Source organism: Symsagittifera roscoffensis, chromosome 3 (assembly GCF_963678635.1).
Source record: "Symsagittifera roscoffensis chromosome 3, txSymRosc1.1, whole genome shotgun sequence".
Taxonomy (NCBI): Eukaryota; Metazoa; Xenacoelomorpha; order Acoela; family Convolutidae; genus Symsagittifera; species Symsagittifera roscoffensis.
The window spans coordinates 65,607,430-65,632,126 of record NC_087064.1 but is presented as its reverse complement, the minus strand read 5'-3'; the positions used below and the strand labels follow the sequence as shown (position 1 = coordinate 65,632,126).

The 24,697-nt window shown below is 34.4% G+C and overlaps 2 protein-coding genes across 3 annotated transcripts in view; one reads left to right on the top strand and one right to left on the bottom strand.

Moving 5' to 3' along the window:
• LOC134841150 (uncharacterized) overlaps positions 1 to 24,697 on the bottom strand; it is a 73,474-nt gene that overhangs the window by 44,755 nt on the left and 4,022 nt on the right. The window contains exons 2-3 of the mRNA XM_063856951.1: positions 24,546 to 24,641; positions 18,531 to 18,659 (exon numbers count right to left, since the gene is read on the bottom strand). Of these exons, the coding sequence (XP_063713021.1) occupies positions 18,531 to 18,659; positions 24,546 to 24,641 (225 nt within the window). The remainder of the gene's footprint in view (positions 1 to 18,530; positions 18,660 to 24,545; positions 24,642 to 24,697) is intronic.
• LOC134841148 (uncharacterized) overlaps positions 15,142 to 24,697 on the top strand; it is a 107,598-nt gene continuing 98,042 nt past the window's right edge. For both annotated transcript variants that reach the window (XM_063856950.1, XM_063856947.1), the window contains exon 1: positions 15,142 to 15,237. The gene's annotated coding sequence lies outside the window, so the exon portion shown is untranslated. The remainder of the gene's footprint in view (positions 15,238 to 24,697) is intronic.

Below are 24,697 nucleotides of genomic sequence, written 5' to 3'. Positions count from 1 at the left end.
GCATAATTAATTTATTTGAGCTTAAAGGGCATTGCTCTGGCTTTATTAGCTAAAATGAAAAGTTTCAGCTAAAAATTGGCACTTTTTCAAAACAATCATTTTTTTCAAAAAATTTTTAAATTTTTGATTTCTTTTCAATTTTTTGTTCAGAAATAAAGTTAAAAAACGATTTTTGAGTCAGAGTAAATTTTTTGTTTCCAACCTAATGTACCTTATGTGGGAGTACTGTTTGTACTAATTTTAGGCCCTCATTCTTGTTTTTAGCCAAGATATTGCTTTCGGAATTCTGTCAAAAAAATCGAAAAAACATGTTTTTTTGACCTTTCTCAAAATTTTAAAATAAGTGATCCACTTGTTGTTAGCCGCCAGATGAGGTCTCTCAAAACCTCGAAGACTCCAATAAACAGACTGATGAGATTTTTTAAAATTTTTGTCAAAATTTGAATTTTTTGATTTTTTTTGAACTTTTCAGCTGAAAAATTATTCTAAGTATCGCCATTTGAAGAAGAAAAAAGGTTAAAGTTCATAATTTTCTTTCTTTTCTGGAGTTTTTTTCTTCCAGGCGTGTTATCACGCTGAAAATGGCTCATTCTGACCATCTGTGCAGCTTGTTTAGGTTCCAGTTTCTCAAGTTGGCTCAAAGGTGCCTTAAGTGGAGGCGACAAGGAAAAATAGCCAAAATGAAAACTTCATAAAATCTACAATTTTCAATATTTTTTGGTAATTTAAAATGCTACACCCAATAAGTTGGGTACGCTGAATCGTAATATGCAACTCATTTTCACTTTTTTTCAATTTTGAAAATTACAAGTTTTTGATTTTTTTTTTTTAAAACATAATTTTTAAATTTTTCTTTTTCTTAAAAGATTTTACATCATATTGATGTTTTTTCTGCCAAAGTGTTATAAACGGCTAGAACAGGAATCTTCATTACTTAAGAACAGTGGGTGGTGCGAGGAAAACTTTAAAAAAGTGATTCATTTCTCCCGATTTATAAAAAAAAAAACTGTTTTTAAATTCATTTGAAAACTTACAAATTTTGTCATCATTATCCCTTACTAGTTTTCACCAACCCCATTTGTAACCGCCTAACATCAGTTGTTCTTGGAAGCATTGATTAATAAAATCAATTTTTTTAAAGTTAATACAGCTTCTCATGAGGAATTGAAAACAAGGAATAGTGAAAAAAAATTTTGTGAAAAACTAAAAACAACTATCCGTTATCCTGGATCGAGGTAGGATGCTCACTCGGTCCCTCTGGGACCTGTAGAGGGAGCAGCCGTAACCGTTAACTCTACGCTTAAAATCTGAAATCAGCTTGATCGGAATTATGACATTAGCGGAGATCAAATAAGTTTTTGATAATGCGTTCTAATTTTGAACATTTTTTTTCTTTCCATTTCCTTCATTTTCCATTTCTAATTTTGCCGAAATCAGTCTCACTGCATGCCCGGTATTATCAAGTACTTGATTAATTCACACTTTGAAATCTTTGCGTTTTTGGTGGTAGTTTAAGTAAAAATTCATCAGAATTTTTTTTAAAAAAATGTTCACCTGGCAAAATTAATTGAGCATTGGCATTTGCGCCCGAAGGGCGCATTGCGAATGGGAATGCGTAGAAGTCCACGTATTTGCTTGAGCACATGATGTGATGTCGATGCATGACCACGCTCTGTTTTGGTTTCAGAAAATACGAAAAACAAAACTAAGTCACGTGACCTTGAGGGTGCTAGGTGGCCGCGTTCCAGCATTACAAAATTTTTTGAGGTGGGGTAGGGGCCCCCACCGGTACAAGTAATATCCCTCAAATGGACTATAGAGAAATTTTGCAAAAAAGTCGATTCTCGAAATTGTCAGGTTAGAATGGTCTAATTTTTTGCATGCGGCCCTAAAATGTCAAATGAATAGGGGTTTCTTTTTGTGATTTTTTGACCCAACAATTTTTAACAGGTGTTTGGGCTAATTTGGGCTTTTTGCCCAATTTGGGAAAAGTTTTTATTTTGCTTAATTCTCAAAAATAAGTAAAAATTTTGATATGCTTATGAAAATACGTCTAAATTGATCTCAGCAGTCCTATCTAACGAACTAATCATCATGGTGGTGGAGGTTTTTGAATCTGAGAAAATTGATTTTTTTGACTTTTTTTAACCCATTTTTGACTAACTTTTCAAAATAAAAGCCTTTAACGAAAAAACTTGAAAATAATCTGCTTAATTAATTTATTTGAGCTTAAAGGGCATTGCTTTGGCTTTATTAGCTAATATGAAAAGTTTCAGCTAAAAATTGGCACTTTTTCAAAACAATCATTTTTTTCAAAAAAATTTTAACTTTTTGATTTTTTTACAATTTTTTGTTCAGAAATAAAGTTAAAAAACGATTTTTGAGTCAGAGTCAATTTTTTGTTTCCAACCTAATGTACCTTATGTGAGAGTACTGTTTGTACTAATTTTAGGCCCTCATTTTTGTTTTTAGCCAAGATATCGCTTTAGGAATTCTGTCAAAAAAACCGAAAAAACATGTTTTTTTGACCTTTCTCTAATTTTTGAAATAAGTGACCCACTTGTTGTTAGCCGCCAGATAAGGTCTCCCAAAACCTCGAAGACTCCAATAAACAGACTGATGAGATTTTTTTACAAATTTTTTCAAAATTTGAATTTTTTGATTTTTTTTGAACTTTTCAGCTGAAAAATTATTCTAAGTATCGCCATTTGAAGAAGAAAAAAGGTTAAAGTTCAAAATTCCCTTTCTTTTCTGCAGTTTTTTTTCTTCCAGGGGTGTTATCACGCTGAAAATGGCTCATTCAGACTATCTGTATAGCTTGTTTAGGTTCCAGTTTCTCAAGTTGGCTCAAAGGTGCCTTAAGTGGAGGCGAAAAGGAAAAATAGCCAAAATGAAAACTTCATAAAATCTACAATTTTCAACATTTTTTGGTAATTTAAAATGCTAGACCCACTAAGTTGGGTACGCTGAATCGTAATATGCAATTAATTTTCACTTTTTTTCAATTTTGAAAATTACAAATTTTTTGATTTTTAAAAAAAAACATAATTTTTAATTTTTTCTCTTTTTTAAAACATTTTACATCATATTGATGTTTTTTCTGCCAAAGTGTTATAAACGGCTAGAGAAGGAATCTTCATTACTTAAGAACAGTGGGTGGTGCGAGGAAAACTTGAAAAAAAAATGATTCATTTCTACCGATTTACAAAAGAAAAAAAGGAAAAAAACCGTTTTTCAATTCATTTGAAAACTTACAATTTTTCTCATCATTATCCCTTAATAGTTTTCACCAATCGCATTTGTAACCGCCTAACATCAGTTGTTCTTGGAAGCATTGATTATTAAAATCAATTTTAAAAAAAATTTATACAGCTTCTCATGAGGAATTGAAAACAAGCATTAGTGAAAAAAAAAATGTGAAAAATTAAAAACAACTATCCGATATCCTGGATCGAGGTAGGATGCTCACTCGGTCCCTCTGGGACCTGTAGAGGGAGCAGCCGTAACCGTAAATTCTACGCTGAAAATCTGAAATCAGCCTGTTCGGAATTGTGACCTTAGCGGAGATCAAATAAGTTTTTGATTTTGCGTTCTTATTTTGAACAATTTTTTTCTTTCCATTTCCTTCATTTTTCAATTTATTTTTGCCGAAATCAGTCTCACTGCATGCCCGGTATTAGCAAAAACTTGATTATTTCACACTTTGAAATCTATCCGTTTTTTGGTGGTAGTTTAAGTAGAAATTTATCAGATTTTTTCTTTAAAAAATTTTCACCTGGCAAAATTAATTGAGCATTGGCATTTGCGCGCGAAGGGCGCATTGCGAATGCGAATGCGTAAAAGTCCACGTATTTGCTTGACCACATGATGTCGTTGCTTGACGACACTCTCTTTTGGTTCCAGAAGTTACTAAAAACTAAAATCAAGCCACTAGTACCTGATTGTGCTAGGTGGCCGCGTTCCAGCATTACAAAATTTTTTGAGGTGGGGTAGGGGCCCCCACCGGTACAAGTAATATCCCTCAAATGGACTATAGAGAAATTTTGCAAAAAAGTCGATTCTCGAAATTGTCAGGTTAGATTGGTCTAATTTTTTGCATGCGGCCCTAAAATGTCAAACGAATAGGGGTTTCCTTTTGTGAGTTTTTGACCCAACAATTTTTAACAGGTGTTTGGGCTAATTTGGGCTTTTTGCCCAATTTGGGAAAAGTTTTTATTTTGCTTAATTCTCAAAAATAAATAAAAATTTTGATATACTTATGAAAATACGTCTAAATTGATCTCAGTAGTCCTATCGAACGAACTAATCATCATGGCAGTGGAGGTTTTTCAATCTGAGAAAATTAATTTTTTTGACTTTTTTTAACCCATTTTTGAATACTTTTTCAAAATAAAAGCCTTTAACGAAAAAACTTGAAAATAATTTGCTTAATTAAATTATTTGAGCTTAAAGAACATTGCTCTGGCTTTCTTAGCTAAAATGAAAAGTTTCAGCTAAAAATTGGCACTTTTTCAAAACAATCGTTTTTTTCAAAAAAATTTTTAATTTTTGATTTTTTTAAAATTTTTTGTTCAGAAATGAAGTTCAAAAACGATTTTTGAGTCAGAGTCAATTTTTTGTTTCCAACCTAATGTACTTTATGTGGGAGTACGGTTTGTACTAATTTTAGGCCCTCATTTTTGTTTTTAGCCAAGATATTGCTTTCGGAATTCTGTCAAAAAAATCGAAAAAACATGTTTTTTTGACCTTTCTCAAATTTTTATAATAAGTGATCCTTTTGTTGTTAGCCGCCAGATAAGATCTCCCAAAACCTCGAAGACTCCAATAAACAGACTGATGAGATTTTTTTAAAATTTTTTCAAAATTTGAATTTTTTGATTTTTTTTGAACTTTTCAGCTGAAAAATTATACTAAGTATCGCCATTTGAAGAAGAAAAAAGGTTAAAGTTCAAAATTTTCTTTTTATTTTCTGGAGTTTTTTTTCTTCCAGGCGTGTTATCACGCTGAAAATGGCTCATTCTGACTATCTGTATAGCTTGTTTAGGTTCCAGTTTCTCAAGTTGGCTCAAAGGTGCCTTAAGTGGAGGCGACAAGGAAAAATAGCCAAAATGAAAACTTCATAAAATCTACAATTTTCAACATTTTTTGGTAATTTAAAATGCTAGACCCACTAAGTTGGGTACGCGGAATTGTAATATGCAATTAATTTTCACTTTTTTTCAATTTTGAAAATTACAAATTTTTGATTTTTTTAAAAACAAACATAGTTTTTACATTTTTCTCTTTTTTAAAACATTTTACATCATATTTATGTTTTTTCTGCCAAAGTGTTATGAACGGCTAAAACAGGAATCTTCATTACTTAAAAACAGTGGGTGGTGTGAGAAAAACTTAAAAAAAAACTGATTCATTTCTCCCGATTTACAAAAGAAAAAAAGAAAAAAAACTGTTTTTAAATTCATTTGAAAACTTACAATTTTTCTCATCATTATCCCTAACTAGTTTTCACCAACCGCATTTGTAACCGCCTAACATCAGTTGTTCTTGGAAGCATTGATAAAAAAAATCAATTTTTTAAAATTTATACAGCTCATCAGGAGTTGAATACAAGCATTAGTGAAAAAATATTTTGTGAAAAATTTAAAACAACTATCCGTTATCCTGGATCGAGGTAGGATGCTCACTCGGTCCCTCTGGGACCTGTAGAGAGAGCAGCCGTAACCGTAAAATCTACGCTTAAAGTCTGAAATCAGCCTGATCGGAATTATGACATTAGCGGATATCAAATAAGTTTTTGATGTTGCGTTCTTATTTTGAACAGTTTTTTTCTTTCCATTTCCTTCATTTTTTCTTTTACTTTTGCCGAAATCAGTCTCACTGCATGCTCGGTAATAGCAAAAACTTGATTGTTTCACACTTTGAATTCTTTGCGTTTTTTGGTGATAGTTTAAATTAAAATTTATCAGAATTTTTCTGTAAAAATTTTTTTTCACCTGCCAAAATTAGTTGAACATTGGCATTTGCGCCCGAAGGGCGCATTGCGAATGGGAATGCGTAGAAGTCCACATATTTGCTTGAGCACATGATGTCGATGCATGACCACGCTCTCTTTTGGTTTGACTAAATACGAAAAACAAACATCCACCACTAGTACCTGATTGTGCTAGGTGGCCGCGTTCCAGCATTTCAAAAATTTTTTAGGTGGGGTAGGGCCCCCACCGGTACAAGACATCTCCCTAAATTGGTCTTTAGAGAATTTTGACAAAAAAGTTGATTCTCGAAATTGTCAGGTTAGATTGGTCTAATTTTTTGCATGCGGCCCTAAAATGTCAAACGAATAGGGGTTTCCTTTTGTGATTTTTTGACCCAACAATTTTTAACAGGTGTTTGGGCTAATTTGGGCTTTTTGCCCAATTTGGGAAAAGTTTTTATTTTGCTTAATTCTCAAAAATAAGTAAAAATTTCGATATACTTATGAAAAAACGTCTAAATTGAACTCAGCAGTCCTATCTAATGCACTAATCATCATGGTAGTGGAGGTTTTTGAATCGGAGAAAACTGATTTTTTTGGCTTTTTTTTACCCATTTTTGAATACTTTTTCAAAATGAAAGGCTTTAACGAAAAAACTTGAAAACAATTTGCTATATTAATTTAATTGAGCTTAAAGGGCATTGCTCTGGTTTTCTTAGCTAAAATGAAAAGTTTCAGCTGAAAATTGGCACTTTTTCAAAACAATCATTTTTTTCAAAAAATTTTTAAGTTTTTGATTTCTTTTCAATTTCTTGTTCAGAAATAAAGTTAAAAAACGATTATTGAGTCAGAGTAAATTTTTTGTTTCCACCCTAATGTACCTTATGTGGGAGTACTGTTTGTACTAATTTTAGGCCCGCATTCTTGTTTTTAGCCAAGATATTGCTTTCGGAATTCTGTCAAAAAAGTCGAAAAAACATGTTTTTTTGACCTTTCTCAAAATTTTAAAATTAGTTATCCACTTGTTGTTAGTCGCCAGATAAGGTCTCCAAAAACCTCGAAGACTCCAATAAACAGACTGATGAGATTTTTTAAAAAAATTTTTAAAATTCGAATTTTTTGATTTTTTTTGAACTTTTCAGCTGAAAAATTTTTCTAAGTATCGCCATTTGAAGAAGAAAAAAGGTTAAAGTTCAAAATTTTCTTTCTTTTCTGGATTTTTTTTCTTCCAGGCGATTTATCAAGCTAAAAATGGCTCATTCAGACTATCTGCATAGCTTGTTTAGGTTCCAGTTTCTCAAGTTGGCTCAAAGGTGCCTTAAGTGGAGGCGACAAGGAAACATAGCCAGAATGAAAACTTCATAAAATCTACAATTTTCAACATTTTTTGGTAATTTAAAATGCTAGACCCACTAAGTTGGGTACGCTGAATCGTAATATGCAATTATTTTTCATTTTTTTTCAATTTTGAAAATTACAAATTTTTGACTTTTTAAAAAAAAACATAATTTTTAATTTTTTCTCTTTTTTAAAACATTTTACATCATATTGATGTTGTTTCTGCCAAAGTGTTATAAACGGCTAGAACAGGAATCTTCATTACTTAAGAACAGTGGGTGGTGCGAGGAAAACAAAAAAAAACTGATTCATTTCTCCCGATTTACAAAAGAAAAAAGAAAAAAACTGTTTTTAAATTCATTAGAAAACCTACAATTTTTCTCATCATTATCCCTTACTAGTTTTCACCAACCGCATTTGTAACCCCCTAACATCAGTTGTTCTTGGATCTTGGAAGCATTGATTAATAAAATCAATTTTTTAAAAATTTATAGAGCTTTTCATGAGGAATTGAAAACAAGCATTAGTGAAAAAAATTTTGTGAAAAATTAAAAACAACTATCCGTTATCCTGGATCGAGGTAGGATGCTCACTCGGTCCCTCTGGGACCTGTAGAGGGAGCAGCCGTAACCGTTAACTCTACGCTTAAAATCTGGAATCAGTTTGATCGGAATTATGGCATTAGCGGAGATCAAATAAGTTTTTGGTAATGCATTCTTATTTTGAACAATTTTTTTCTTTCCATTTCCTTCATTTTCCATTTTATTTTTGCTGAAATCAGTCTCACTGCATGCCCGGTATTAGCAGAAACTTGATTGTTTCACACTTTGAAATCTATCCGTTTTTTGGTGGTAGTTTAAGTTAAAATTCATCAGAATTATTCTTTAAAAAATTTTCACCTGCCAGAATTAATTGAGCATTGGCATTTGCGCCCGAAGGGCGCATTGCTAATGGGAATGCGTAGAAGTCCACGTATTTGCTTGAGCACATGATGTCGATGCATGACCACGCTCTCTTTTGATTTCAGAAAATACCAAAAACAAAAATCCAACACGTGACCTTGAGGGTGCTAGGTGGCCGCGTTCCAGCATTACAAATTTTTTTGAGGTGGGGTAGGGGCCCCCACCGGTACAAGTAATATCCCTCAAATGGACTATAGAGAAATTTTGCAAAAAAGTCGATTCTCGAAATTGTCAGGTTAGATTGGTCTAATTTTTTGCATGCGGCCCTAAAATGGCAAACGAATAGGGGTTTCCTTTTGTGACTTTTTGACCCAACAATTTTTAACAGGTGTTTGGGCTAATTTGGGCATTTTGCCCAATTTGGGAAAAGTTTTTTTTTTGCCTAATTCTCGAAAATAAATAAAAATTTTGATATACTTATGAAAATACGTCTAAATTGATCTCAGCAGTCCTATCTAACGAACTAATCATCATGGTAGTGGATGTTTTTGAATTGGAGAAAATTGATTTTTTTGACTTTTTTTTACCCATTTTTGAATACTTTTTCAAAATAAAAGCCTTCAACGAAAAAACTTGAAAATTATTGTCCTAATTAATTTTTTTGAGCTTAAAGGGCATTGCTCTGGCTTTATTAGCTAAAATGAAAAGTTTCAGCTGAAAATTGGCACTTTTTCAAAACAATCATTTTTTTCAAAAAATTTTTAAATTTTTGATTACTTTTCAATTTCTTGTTCAGAAATAAAGTAAAAAAACGATTTTTGAGTCAGAGTAAATTTTTTGTTTCCAACCTAATGTTCCTTATGTGGGAGTACTGTTTGTACTAATTTTAGGCCCTCATTCTTGTTTTTAGCCAAGATATTGCTTTCGGAATTCTGTCAAAAAAGTCGAAAAAACATGTTTTTTTGACCTTTCTCAAAATTTTAAAATAAGTGACCCACTTGTTGTTAGCCGCCAGATAAGGTCTCCTAAAACCTCGAAGACTCCAATAAACAGACTGATGAGATTTTTTAAAAAATTTTTCAAAATTTGAATTTTTTGATTTTTTTTCAACTTTTCACCTGCAAAATTATTCTAAGTATCGCCATTTGAAGAAGAAAAAAGGTTAAAGTTCAAAATTTTCTTTCTTTTCTGGAGTTTTTTTTCTTCCAGGCGTGTTATCACGCTGAAAATGGCTCATTCAGACTATCTGTATAGCTTGTTTAGGTTCCAGTTTCTCAAGTTGGCTCAAAGGTGCCTCAAGTGGAGGCGACCAGGAAAAATTGCCAAAATGAAAACTTCATAAAATCTACAATTTTCAACTTTTTTTGGTGATTTAAAATGCTAGACCCACTAAGTTGGGTACGCTGAATCGTAATATGCAATTAATTTTCACTTTTTTTCAATTTTGAAAATTACAAATTTTTGATTATTTTAAAAAAAAAACATAACTTTTAAATTTTTCTCTTTTTTAAAGTTTTTTACATTATATTGATGTTTTTTGTGCCAAAGTGTTATAAACGGCTAGAACAGGAATCTTCATTACTTAAGAACAGTGGGTGGTGCGAGGAAAACTTAAAAAAAACCTGATCCATTTCTCCCGATTTACAAAAGAAAAAAAAAGTTTTTAAATTCATTTGAAAACTTACAATTTTTCTCATCATTATCCCTTACTAGTTTTCACCAACCGCATTTGTAATCGCCTAACATCAGTTGTTCTTGGAAGCAGTTATTAATAAAATCAATTTTTTTTTAATTTATACAGTTTCTCATGAGGAATTGAAAACAAGCATTAGTGAAAAAAAACTTTGTGAATAATTAAAAGCAACTATCCGTTATCCTGGATCGAGGTAGGATGCTCACTCGGTCCCTCTGGGACCTGTAGAGGGAGCAGCCGTAACCGTAAACTCTACGCTTAAAATCTGAAATCAGCCTGATCGGAATTATGACATTACCGGAGATCAAATAAGATTTTGATAATGCGTTCTTATTTTGAACAATTTATTTATTTCCATTTCCTTCATTTTCCATTTTATTTTTGCCGAAATCAGTCTCACTGCATACCCGGTATTAGCAAAAACTTGATTGTTTCACACTTTGAAATCTGTGCGTTTTTTGGTGGTAGTTTAAGTTAAAATTCATCAGAATTTTTCTTTAAAAAATTTTCACCTGGCAAAATTAATTGAGCATTGGCATTTGCGCCCGAAGGGCGCATTGCGAATGGGAATGCGTAGAAGTCCACGTATTTGCTTGAGCACATGATGTCGATGCATGACCACGCTCTCTTTTGGTTCAGAAAATACCAAAAACAAAAATCCAACACGTGACCTTGAGGGTGCTAGTTCTATTTAACAACTAGTTCAACAAAATCAGTTGAATCACTTGCTGACTATGCTGCTGACTGACATGCTCATTTTCTTGACAATTCAAAATAAACACAACGGGTTTGCTCGTGCTGTCGACGATTTTCATTGTTGCTGCAAGTGCAAGCGATGTTCATTCTAGTTTTTGGGGGGGGGGGGGCTTGAAGGATTTTTCTAAAAATCATAAACTCTTTTTCGGTTCAGTTGGTGTCTGCTCAAAGATTGTCGGCTTTGTTTCTTGTCGTAATTTTTGTTCCGTTTTTGCTGATTTAAAATTCAAGTGTCTGGCATGTTTGCCTGGAATAAACTTCTATCGAGACATATGAAAGTTTATCTGACCTAGTTTTTTTTGGTGAATTGTTGCACTTATTTTCAGCCTTGTGTCAAGCGCCATTTGTGCTATTTTGGACTTATTTACATGATCTGTATCGGCTCATTCAAAGCGCATTCAATTTTGACTGTTTTTGAAGTAAAATGTGGACTTATCTCTGAAAGATGCAAAGATGCGTTCAAGTAAGAGTGGTTTGAGGCTTGTAATTCTTTATATGCAGGTAAGTAACCGTTCGAATCGGCAGGTTTTCAGTTCTAATTAATTTGTTTTGCTTTTTCAGGTCTTCTTTAATGACATTGGATAACATGGCATTGGATAGGGTAGATTAAAATTGGCTAAATTGTCCTTCTACCGAATTATTTATAGAAGAGAATAATTATTGTGGGAAAGATTTTTTGCGAAAGTCAATTTTTTCCTTGCTTGGTTTTTTTTATCGGCTCTTTCCCAGAAAAGAAAAGTATCTACTGCTGCTTAAAGTCTTCCTAAGTAAAGGTCATTGATTTTTAAAACCAAAATGAGGTAGGTCATTTAGTAAGCATAAGCATAGAGTATAGGTGCTAGGGGCAAGACTTATTTAATCTTTTTAGTTTCTTGCGGCATACCGCTTTTGAGGTTTTAATTGAAAATAACACACCCATAAAATCGCCGCCTCACCTTCAAGCTATGCTCATCTTTCTAACTGATGCTCACATTTCGGAACTTTTTTGTGTAGCCTTGAAAATGTTCTTTGATGTAGCTTGGCAGCCTTGAAGAAGTTTTAACTGCTATTATGGTATACATAGCGGAATTAAAGGGCGATATCGCCTTCCTTCACGGATTCGACCCCCTTTGGTGCTATTTTAGGATATCTATGTTTGGCCGACCGACCCTGAAAATTTTCTGAGGGCGCCTTTGGCGACCCTTAAATTGTAAGCGTGGAGCACCCGCCGAAAATAAACGCAGTTTTTTGTTAGAAACCTTTTTAAAAAAGTGCCGAAAAACTTGCTTTTTGGCCTGTTTTTGAAAACCTACCTGTGGCTCAAAAAGATTTCTCAAAAGAGGGTCTTCTCTTGATGTGGTAGATCTCAGAAAATCAGTTTGGTCGACCTAAAAAAGGGGACAACATTTTTAGAAAATCCGCCACTCGAGAAAACCCTAGATCCGCCCTGATGGTATATATTTCTAGTTATCTTTCGTAATTTTAATGTTTTTATAGTTTCTGATTTTGTATTGTCAATTTTCCTTAATTGGCTCTCCTGAATTCATTCTTTACCTCCCTCCGTGTTTCATTAGGAAGTTCGCCACTATGTCAATATTCGCTTTATGTTTAACCGGTGAAGCAGTTCTTAACAGTAGTGGATTTTTGCTGCTAGATCCTATGGGGAAAAATGATTGATTCCGTTAAATTAAAATTTTCAAAATGAAACTGTAGCGATTGATGTTGTGCCCTATGTTAGAGCTGACACCATTGATGCACTAATAAAGTCATCTTATGTTAATGATCAAAAGCTTTGTAATTTATTTAAATTAAAACGGGAGTGTAGAAACCGTCCGGGCTGTGACCGAAATTTGCATAATTTGTTTCGTCTTTTTTCGCTTTTCAGACATATTTCTTCTGGTAAAAAATACACCAGAGATTTCACGCCTAAAGTTGCTATTTCTGGCGTTGAAAAACAGCCCTTGCTTTGCTTTGAACGAAAGGCCAGACGGTCTTTTTATTCTTCGAATAACGAATTTGTTAGTTTTTGTGCGTCATACTGGTTTTCCTGTTTTATGATTACAAAAAAATTTGTCTTCGAACACAATGGAAAATTTACTTTGTTTTTTTTTTCAGTTTTAATGTCTATTTTTGAACGGCTTATCAATGGCATTTGGGGGCTATTTTAAATTAAGTTGAGCAAAACGCCCCTTGCTTTTTAACCAGGCAAACCGAGGCATTAGAGTGAAAAAAACTACTCTTTGTTTTACTCAACTATTCGACTTCTCTCTAATCAACATAGCCCACTTAATCTACCATTTCCTCTAGAAAATGTGCATTAAAATTTGAACGCTCAAATTAGATTGATTTAAACTAGTTTTTTTTTAAAAAAATGGTTGAAACAATTGAAATATTTCTTTCGGTTTTTTTGAACGAGAAGAAATCAGTTTTACGTGGAAAGCGCTAATATTTCCTGTTGTCATGGGAAGCCATGATTTATTCATCAAAAGAAACCACAAAAAAAACAAAGAAATGGTTTGATATTATTGAAGTAATTGTTTCTTTTTCGTTTCATCTTTATGCGCATTTTCTTGGAAAGCCTTGCACAATATTTTGTTTGCTAAAAGCATTAATAAAAATATTTTTTTTCTCAATGAAAATACTTTGTTAACCTCTAAGTTCTGCGCTAATCAAAATTATTTTAGTAGAATCGAAAAAAAAACTTGAGAAACGGTTAGATCCGACTCGTAGGAATCAAGTAAAGTGCGTTTTTAAAGCCCATTGAATCGTGATTAGGATTGAAAAAATCAATAAGTTGTCAAAAAACGTTCGAGAAAAATGGGGCTGATTTTTTAAAAAGCAATATGATATTTTTAAAAATTAATGGACAAAAGTAACATCCGACACCACCACCAAACCCCCACCCAGGCTTTTAGGGAAGTGGATGCTAACTTAGTTCTGAGTTCGAATTTGCAGCCAATCAGAATGGAGCATTTTACACGCAGCGCTCAGCAAATTTAATTTAAATTGAAAGCTGGGGTAGAGCACCTTAACTTGTCCATTTTTTTTAGGGAGGGGGGGGGGGGGGTGTTTACTTGATTTTTGTCAATTTTTGAAAAAGTTTTCACCATTATTCAGATTTTTCTACCCGAATTTTTGTGGTCAGGTTTTTCTATGCATAGCAACCATTTGTCCTCGTAACTTTTTAATTCGAGTTTTTTTGTTTGAAACTTGTTCATAAGGATTCGAATTCACTAAGACAAACGAATTCACTAAGACAAATTGTTCATAAGAATTCGAATTCACTAAGACTAACAAAATACCTCTAGTATTCAATTTACTTTTTTATTTCAAAATTTTTCAAATTAACATCACTTTTGTCATTTTTTGCAATTATCATAGCTTCTCTGGGGCTTTTCATGATCAGACTGATTAGTTTCCATCGGTGGTCGCAACTCGTGCAGAGCTCTGAGAGCAAATTTTTTTATGGGAAAGTCGTGATCTCTGCAGCTATTTCCCCGTTATTGCCAGATGGGGGAAGGGGGGGGGGGGGTTAAAAAGGTACGAAAAGCGCGTATAATTAGCCATTGGTTCAGTTCTTTTTTCGAAGTGGTTATTCTCGACTTGGTACATCATAGGTGGAGAGGGGGTAGTTGAAAAGATCCAAAAATAGCTCCGGGACAATACAATAGCTTGCAAAAACATCTTCCTTTTTTAATTTTAAGCAATTTTTTCAGAATGGTTTTTTCTTTGTCTCAGTGGTGTATGTTCAATAGCTAAACCACTTGTGCGTCAAAATTGGATGAGTTAGCGTTCAATACAATTCAATTCGACTCCCAAGCAAGTTTTTTTGATTGCTTGGTTATTTTACTATTGACTCGTTTGCTCTGGTAGACTTTACTTGGTTTTATTTCCTGTCCAAATAGACTAGTTGAATACAAAAGTATGGTAGTTAAGTCCCTGAAGTACAGATAAGTCTTTGAACATGTGTAAAAAGCTGGCTTATTTGCCTAATAATAGAATTTATGGTTTTTAACCAACTCTACAAGACCCATCTTTAAGACTTGTTTTTTAACGGATCCAAGTATCATTATCTCGAATCGATCAGCTGGCTTTCTTGATATAATTCAGCTATTTGTAGCTATTTGTTCTGGTTAGCTAAAATTGAGTAATTTCCTTCGCTTATAAAATTTTATTAGCTGGTAACGGATTAAAAAAAAAGTGTTCATGTTCGATTGACGTAAAAATTTCAACCATCTTCAAAGGTTGTTAATCGGCTCCGATTGACTTTTAAAGCCGCACCTTTACCGTTTTCTTTTCCGGCTATGATCTGAAGCCAATGTATTTTATTTGGAAGGTTACTAACTTGTCAAAAAAGATTTCTGTCCATTACCGTGTTAGTGCTGACGGCAGAGAGTACATTAAAAATAAACAAAAACAAATTTACTCTTGTTGGTTAAATGTGATGTTAGTTTCCTGACGATTGGGAGTCTAATAAAGTTGTTAAACTGACTCTCCAATCGATCAAACTTACACCTGATTTATTTTTTCCTTGTCTTATCAATCAATATTTGCTCAATACTTCCTGTTTGACTGTGATGGATCGCCTAATAATTATGGTAAGTTATCTTTTTCGTTTTCTTTGCTCTGAAAAAAATTCGTCCTCTTCTTAAAACTTCTCCTGATAATGCAGGTAATGATAGGCTTCGATGCGCTATTTATGTAAAATAAGCTAAACAGGGGCGGATCTAGGATTTTCTCGAGGGGGGGGGGATTTTCAAAAAATTTTCGACTTTTGTCGACTTTTTTTATTTATGTCGACCAAATTGATTTTCCGAGCTCTCCTAAAGCATTGAAAAGACGCTGTTGTGGCCAAATTTTCTGCGCCGCAGGTAAAATTTTGAAAAAACAGGCTTAAAAAGGCAGTTTTAGGCAGTTTTTCGAAAATTTTGACCAAAAAATGTTTTTTTTCGGGGCGCGCTCCCCCCTCAAAATTAGTGTATATTAGAAAATTTTTAGGTTCAATCACCAAATATGGATTTCTCAAAAAATGGTTCAAAGGAAGACCCTTTTGGAAGGGAGGGCGTCGAATTCCTAAGGGAAAGAAGCGTCCGCCCCCCCCCCCCCGCCCTCTCCTCCTAAATCCGCTCCTGAAGCGAATGACTTATCTTGTATGTACAGAACGTTTTTCTGGAAATTAAAATCATTTTTTTTCTGAAAATATATTTACAATGAAACTAGAAAGCCTGTGAATTGTTTTTTGATAATATAAACTGCAATAAAGCATGTCAGCGCGAACCGAAGTGAACCGATATTTAAGCAGCTTTTTTTATTTCTTGCAACTTGCCTTATGAACAATTTTCAGACAACTTTATACTGTAATTTTATGATTGGGAGGGAATCTGGAAAATATGGAAGAGAGTCTCCTGCTGATCATGCTCTGAATCACCAACGGATTTAGGGGGGGGGGGGGCGTTTAAAAAAAAGGACGATAAATTTTTTTGAAAATCCCCCACTATCAATGAACTATAAAGTTATTCATAACTTAGTAATCAAAAACCTGGTTATCTTCACATGCTCTTATTCTTAAGCACAGTGCTATATTGTTAATGATGAAAGTCAAGCAGCCAGGAGGAAAAAGTATACTTTTGGTCGTAAGAAAACTTAATTTTTATGGGGGCCGGAAAATTGTTTAAGAAAGTTAAGTGCGGAAACCTTCAAATTTTGTCTTATAATCGCATGATGATTGTTAGTCCAATTCTACAGCAAGATAAATTAGCAGGCAAAGCTTTTTAGCGAGCTGTAATAACAAATTTTTCAAATTTCGCAATTACTTTGTAAGCTCCATTTTGCGCTCTCTCAGCACAAAATTAGAAAAAAATTAACCTGAGGAAATAGATAAAAACAAAGATGAAAGATAAGCATTGCAAATGGGAGAAGTGACCAGGCTTTCATTCACTAAGGAGAGAAGAAAATTAACCAGAAAATATAAAGCGGTAAGAAGGAAGCACGAAACAGCCCTCAAAAACGGAACAACAGAAAAAAGAACAACATAAGTCAGAAAAAAATTCAAAGCGGACTGGAGAAAACCACCAAAGAGAGAATAGCAGATGAAGACGATTCACCCGGTTAAGAAGAGTTTCCCTCGAATAGCGACTGTAAAGAACGAAACGCCGAGTCATCTTCAAGCAAATACTATTGTCTGAAAACTCCAAAATTCAGCGCTCTTCTGGAACAGAAATCGCACAAAAATCGCCACTGCTAATTTTAATTTGAAGAGATCGCGCGAAAGTCGACACAGGTAGAAATTTAAATACTTGCAAAACCCCACACAAAATTATCATTGATACGAAACAAAATAGAGAAGAAGTTTGCAAAAGAAAGTCCGATTGAAGAAAACAAAGATAAAATCTTTAATAACCTGATCAACGAAATGGGGTTCAACAAAAAATCATCGGAATTGGAAGCTTGCATGGAAATCATCGTGGTCATAAAACCTCAACGAGAAGGTCCGAGAAGGCAATTCGAAATTATCGACCTCGTATAACCGATCGGAAGTCCGGCAAACAATGTGCTATATATCGAAAAGGCCACGAGGGAACAAGATACGAAGTGACAAAGGAGGTAGCCGAAAAAAAAACAAGTCTCACAGTAATCTGGCGATGGGCGCGCAACGAATAACCTCCGGGCGTTCTCATAAAAAGTTATAGTCATTGGACTGGCAAGCATGCAACACGTACCCGACCCGCTGTCGAAAAAAAGCTGAACTTCTAAACGTTGCCTGATGGTCCGGGTTATTGCCGGGTACGTAACGTAGCCGGAGTGCGAATTCTCGCTTTTGACCATTTTTCGCATTCCAATTTAAGACGATTTATCCACAAGAGAATTTATTCCGCGAGTTGTTGTCGCTCAAAAATATGGTTTCGCGGCAACTCGAAAAAATGCAGCTAACAAAAAGTAACCTGGCAAAACATATTTTTTTGCAAATAAAGTTGCAAAATGTTTATCTCATAACTGAAGGAACTTAAAGTTGCAACTCGATAAATAAGATAACTAGTTTTAAAATCTGCATTGGCTATTTCACATTCGGTACAGGTCAAATAAGTGAGCCAGATTTAGTGTTTGCCGCTAATCCAGCTTGACCTGTTCTAAGTCAAAGTGATCAGGTCACATAGTCTTTGTTCGACCGCTGAAGACCAACTTTGTCTTCGGGTGTTTTAGTTTTTGATTTTTTTCCACTCAAAAATAAGATAAAACAAAGAATCATCTGAATGGGCCGAGGTCTGTCTCATATAAAAGCGCCTTCAGTGTTGATTCGAACGACATTACAAAAATTTTCCAAAAATTTCCTCAGTTCTGTGAAAAATCAGTGAGAGTTTTTCAACTTTTGTCTAATTTTGAGCAAAAAGGAATCGAGCAAGCTTCTAATACGGTGTTTTTAAGCCGTGAATAGTTAAATTTCTACATTGAATTTAATTTTTAAAGTTTCTTTTGGCCTTTTTAGGGAACATGTCTGTTTTGGGAAAACTTTAAAAAAACTAAGAAAAACTGATTGAAAATTATTTGTTTTTTTTTTCGAAAGAAACTATTGTCGGATAGGCCTGCTATTTTATTGATACTATCAACTATCCTTAAGTCCTAGACTTGTGTCAAGAGATTCTCCCAATCACAACACAATCGAAAAACGACACAATTTGGATTTGGTTTTTATTATCGTGGTCGGAGCTTTCTTCGCTACATGCACAGCAACCGGTTTTTTTTAATTGCAAGTTGTCAAATATCCTACGACTTGGGCGTTGTTTTCTTGTCGTTTGTCTGGTTTTAGAGTTTAATTGTTTGTTCTGGATGTTTGTTTTCTCGAGTTGTTGTTTTATTTAACCCTTTGCTTGTTGCTACGAGATGAATTAGGTACCTTGTGGGGAGCGGAGTTGTCGTTGTCACCTTCAACGGGAGACATGAAGTGCAATTCCTCTTCGTCTGGAGGGTCCTCAAATTTGGGCACACTTGATTGCCTCCTCACTGCTTGCACGTGGTCAGAACTCTACAAAAAACATGTCACTTAAACCAAGATGTGGGGTCAAATTGTCATCCTCCCTCCTATAACTAGACAAAGTTGAGATCTTCTTCCCCAATTATAAGTTTGAAATAAATTACTTAGCGGTGCGTGTAAAATGACCGATTCTGATTGGCTAGGAAACTTCAGCTAAGAAACAATTTGACATCCTCGCCGTAAATCCTTTTAGGCGGTGTGAAGTAGTAACCAGATTGGTTACGTTAATTCAAATAATACAACTGCTACTTTTCAACAGTCAATAAAAAGTGAGCGTGATCAAATCAAATTCACTTGACACACCTTGGCAGCTAAATCCCAGTTCACACATTAGGCAACGTAAGCTGAATAAAGTAGATAAACATGAGGCTACGTTGCCGTCACACTTCCGCCTTTAGACGAAAATTTCAACATCACAAATTTAAAAAATTATAACATACTAACATAAATCATCAGATAAAAAAGTTTTCAGATCTTTTTAGCACTTTTCAGCTAGACACGAATCTTCCGGCAAGGCGATAGAGTGGCGGACCAATCCTCGGTTGATACTGCAGTGGCATCTCTAATGCCTGGTCGTTGAGGCTCCATCGATTCAGGCACCTCCTTCACTGCGTGCCTGACTGATCTTCTATAAAGTTTTAATGTCCCTTACTCCGTCCCGATGATTTGGAAGATGTGGATATGTTGTCATCTTGGCTGTGAGATGGTTTTTCCGGTCTTGATTCTGGAGTAGGCGCTGTTTCGGTCGGTTTGGAAAATTCGACTGGAAATTGCCGAGGAGTTCTTTTTGGGTCTAAAATGAGCTCATCGCCAGACGACACAGAAACATACTTTGCTGGCTTTCATTTTGTGAGTAGGCTCTGAGTTTGGCTAACAGTCCTGCTTGGAGACTGTTTCTCGGTTGCCGAAGATTCGGCAATTGGGAGTTGGAAATAACCCTTAGTAAACTTGAAGAGGGTCGATTAAGGCCTACTATTTGAGCTGGCGCTTTTGCTAGTTCTGGGTTTTTCTTTTTTTGTTGGTTTGGGTGCAAATTCTCTGAGCTTCGAGGTTGAGCGCAGTAGTGGCCATGATTCGGTCGGTTCCGATTCGGTCAGAAGCCTGCGTTTGGGCGCTAGGTTTGAGATACTAATGTCTTCTTCTGACGATGATGATGTGCCCCGGGGCTTTTTGCCTTTCTTCTCTGCATTTGGCTCTTCGACTTTTGGTCTAATACTCTAGAATCGTTATTTTTTTTTCTAATAGACATTTTTTTCTAACTGTTTATTTTTGAGTTATATAAGTGCTATTAGTGATTTTTTTGATCGTATCGTCGAATAATTTGAATAGCTGTTTCCCTGATCTCCAGTCCAATAAATTCCTGGATCCTTATATTTGACTGCGGTTCCTGGATCCGACTAATTAAAATCAAATGCTCAATAATATTTTTCGATTTTGAAGACGAAGTAAAAGAGGTATCTGATCGAATTCTCAGGAGTTCTGTTGTTCATTTGTTTTGCAATGAGACCGCTAACACTTGATTTCCATCGGTAAATGTTTTCATAGAGTTGGCTCCTTGTTTTTTACAGGCTGGTTTAGCCATATTTTTCACCGCATGAGAATTTGGGGTGTCGGCGAACGAGTCTGAGTTTAACTTGAGTAAGGGTGACACTTCTCTGCTAGATTGACTAATATTGAATGCTTTTCAGACTGTGAATGATCTTCTGGGGTTAGTGCGTCTCTTAGAAAACTTTTATGATCTAATTTAAATTTAAAAGTATACCAAAAGTTATTGATTTCCTGGTGTTTTGTTATTAAAGAGGTCGATACGACAAAATCGTTCAAAATGATTACTCGAGACTGCATTGTTCAATAGTTTAAGTCTTGGTTCTTCTGCGACAAGCTCTTCCAACATATTTGGGTCCAGAACTCCAGTTAGTCCAGGTAAAGGTTTCTTATCCTTCGTGATAACAGACAGTTGCTGATTTCAAGCTAAGTTGATTTTGGCTGACATTCTTCTTGTATTTGAAGTTTGCGACCTGTTTTGTATCTGATAAGGCAGCGACTTCAATTCAAAGGCAGTCTCAAAGCTGCCATCCGCGGTTGAAATTATGGCTCCCATACTTTCTGAAAGTTGAGAGTATATGTCAGCCCAGTTAAAAGATAGATTGTTTGTGAGAAAAGTTTAGATAAAAAAGAGCGGTTTATATGATATGGCTACTGTTTAAGGTCGGTTCTGACCAATTGTGAAAGTCGATGAGACCAAACATGCATACCGCTCTGTGATTAGTCGGTTGGTCGGAACATTTGCGAACATATTTGTAGCCCTCTTGCGACGATATGGCATAATGGATAGAAGAATCTCATTGATTCAAGTTTTTTTTTTCAATCGATTAAAATTGTGCACTCTTGCAGTTGAATGCCGATGCTTGAATGGATTTTGATTGCTGAGAATTTTGAGAGTGCTTTCGCCGCCCTCTTGTGACGAATTTTTTTTAAAGAGTGTGATTGGATTAAACTTGTGTCCCACTTGCGGTAAAAGACTTCAAATGCAACCGAAAACTAATTGGCTAGAATTCTGGTCAAAATGTATAATGCAGGGTGACTTTGCTGGAGGAAAGTGAAATATGGCTGAAAAGATTTTTGATGATACATGATCGACTGTTTCTGCTTTGACTTCTTTCCCAATAATGTCGGAGAGAAATGCGGTAATTTCATTTAAGAGTCTGGCAAAATGTGGTTTTTTTGGGCTGCAAAGAAATTTCGTATCGACTCAACGAGAAACTGTTTGTCGAAGTTTGACGGTTTAGGGGGTTATAATGACGGGTTTTCAGAATGGTGGACAATTCCTTATTTCCAGCATGTGATGAGTTTACTACCTCGAAATCAACAGCCTGTCTGCCCATCTAGTTAATATGGGTTGATAGGATTTTTCTGTCCTCTGTTGGTTTTTAGTGCTGATATAATAGCGTTATGTTCAGTTAGGACCTCAGATCTGTCTACAAATTAATGGTTCCGCAAAAGTACCCACTACCCGACAATGGCTTAAATTTCCTTCTCTCAATTTCTGTATTTTTTTCTTAAATATTCAGCTATCAAAAGGCTAATGAGTTTGGTCCCTAGTTGCCATCTGGTATTTCGTGCTCAAAAAGGGCTGCTTGTCTGCTAGGACTAGCGTCCTATTTTCTTCGTGATTTTTTTTATTTTAACATAATGACACTTTTGGTTATCTCGGAAATAACTTTGAGGCTCTTGGTAAATGCTTCTTGTAGTTCTTGTTCCCAGATGAAGTTAGCCCTGTTGCTGGTTTTCAGCTAGGATACAACTTTTCAGTGTTTTGTTGGAGATTCAGAAGGTTTTTTTGTAATTGTTTTAAAACGCCCATATATGATTCTAAATAAAAGAGAGTTCTCATTGGTTTCGTGTCCAAAACTACACGGACCAGGAGTGTTTAGGAGTACAACTACGTTTACGAATATCAAAACCTTACCTGGTGATTTTTGCCACAGAAAATTCATATTTCGAGAATTTTAAGGCAAACCCCTCTTTGTCTATCTTTTGTATTACTTTTTCGATAACTCTTTTTTGATATGAACACGATTAAAATATCATCAAGAAAAAAATGTGATTCCCTTCAAGTCGTTCAGTTGCGTTTTGCGATTATTCAAACAAATGGAAACGACCGACAATAACGCTCGTGAACGAAATTTTGGAGGAAAAATTTCTTCCCCTCCGTCTTTTATGAGAAAAACAGCCTTGGTTTCACTATCTGAACAGCCTCGTTATTAAAAAAAGTGTTATGACCAAGTTTAAGTCCTTCTTGCGACGTTTTGTTTGGTTATTTTCCGAGTTTCTCCCTTGTCTGTCCTAATACAAATTTTTAAAATATCCCATAAATACATTTATGAGAAAATGTAACAATCAAACTAAATCGTTTATGAAAACTTATTGAGCCATTTTTTAACCAGTAATTTAGGCAAAAGTTGTTTAACAATTTATAACGAAAGTTGTTATCAAAAACTTTTTAAAAAAAAAAATTTTGAAGTCGTCAAATTGTGTTGGTGTAGATCTTTTGTGAACGAAGTGTTACATACTTTAAGTTAATTATTCCTCGTCAAATATACAAAAGGTCTTGCGTTGATTTAGATCTTGTAGTTAGATCTTCCCCATGATTTCAAGAGTTCCCAAATTTTTAAATCTAAGCAATTTAACGCCATAAAATTTAACTCCGTGTCATTTAGTACTTGAATTTCCTAAAATAAGCACAATTTAACGCCATCATAAACCAAAACAAAAAATTTTGCTTCAAAAAAAAACGTTCGTAGCATCAAAGCTTAAGGCGAGAAAACATTCAGCCCTTCAGAATTACTTGGTTTTGTGCTTCTCAAAGGGCATGAAGTTTAAACGGATTTTACTGGGTCCTTTTTTAACTGCCTATAACATTCAAATCAAAATCTAACGTCAAAGGCCGTTTGAATATTTAGAAGTGTCCTGGTCACAAGTAGCGTAATTATCTAGACATTTCAAACCGGTAAGAGAGATTAGATATAAGTTAACCTATGAATTGATTGTTTTTTCAGCTTATTTTGAATTGCTGGCACAAAACGCTAAACTTAAAAGGTTAAAAAAGCTGGCGAACACTCTACACAATTTAGTTTCGAAAAATGAAAAATTATACAAACAGAACATTGTTGATTGTTTTAGCATTGTTTTCAAATTTGCTCAGCTGAAACAAAATTTAATTTATCTTTTTCTTGAATTTTGTACAAAAGGTGATATTTTTTTTTCGACGTATAAAAATGCAGATGAATTTTGTAATCTAAATTTTCTAAGTTTTTTCTTTTTTCGTTTTACTTTTTCTTGCACCACAATTATTGGGTACCACAAAGAATTATTGGAAAAGGTTGAGCGATATGATACGTTAAAGTCCTTTCAGCCGTGATGTTTTTAAGTTTTAGACTAATTTCAAGCGATTGAAACGCACGAGTAAAGCGATAATAAAAACCAATAGGTTGGTTCATAGGGCAAAAAAGCTGGAGTTACTGAACTAAAACCAGTTTTTGAAGCTTTTTTTGGAGTTTCCTCGATAAAAAATTTCTAGAAAATTTGACATTGTGCAAACAAAAATTGAAAAGTTATGAATTTTTCTTCTATTTTTGAAGACTGATTCAAACTCAGTTTTGAAGTTTGACTTTTCTTGAAAAAAAATTGTAACAAAATTGAAAGATCACTGGGCAAGTAAAATTAAGAAAGCCTTGAATTAGTCTTTGAAAGCTTGTTTTCTCATTTTTTTAATTCTTTTTTGAAAACCGTTCTTGCCGACTATTTCTAATTAACCAGTTTAATACGCATATGTATAATTCTATTATCTTACCACACTCTTGATAAAAATTTTGGCGAATTTAGTTAATTGAAGAATTTTTGTAATTTTTATGAATGAGTGTTTTCTAGAAGTTTTGACTTAAATTTTAGATTCGATACTTCGATATCCCAATAAGTGGGAAAAATAATTGCTTGCTAATTTCAGGGTTAAATTTGGTGCAGGTATTACAAAAGCTTTGAAAAGCTACTGACTTCAACTATTGCCATAATAATGTTACATAATACTCATAGAAAAAACTGTTCCGCCTGACATGCTGGTAAAGTGCAAGGAATTAAATTATAAACAGCATTGCAAAATCTTACTAGGATTTTTTGTCAAGTTATCTTTAATCTTGACTCTAGTGCTTTACAAAAGCGAAACGCATTTGTATCTTTACGGTCCAAAATCTAATCTAAAGAAAATTTAAAGTAAATTGAATGGTAGGGTGGAAGTTCTTTATTTGGTAAATAAGGGGGAGGGGGGTTAACTGGATCTTTACAATACCAAAAATGAAGTGTTTCTCGTGTGTCACTAGCCTTGTGTGATCTCTCCTTCGGGCTCTTGTGCTCCCTCGGACACCCCAAGTCGACCTCCTTTTTGTCCCTCCTCTCAACGACTATCTCTTCGTCACTCTAAATTGAAAAAGTGTCAACTACAATTAAAGGTTGAGGTTATTTTGTTACTCTCT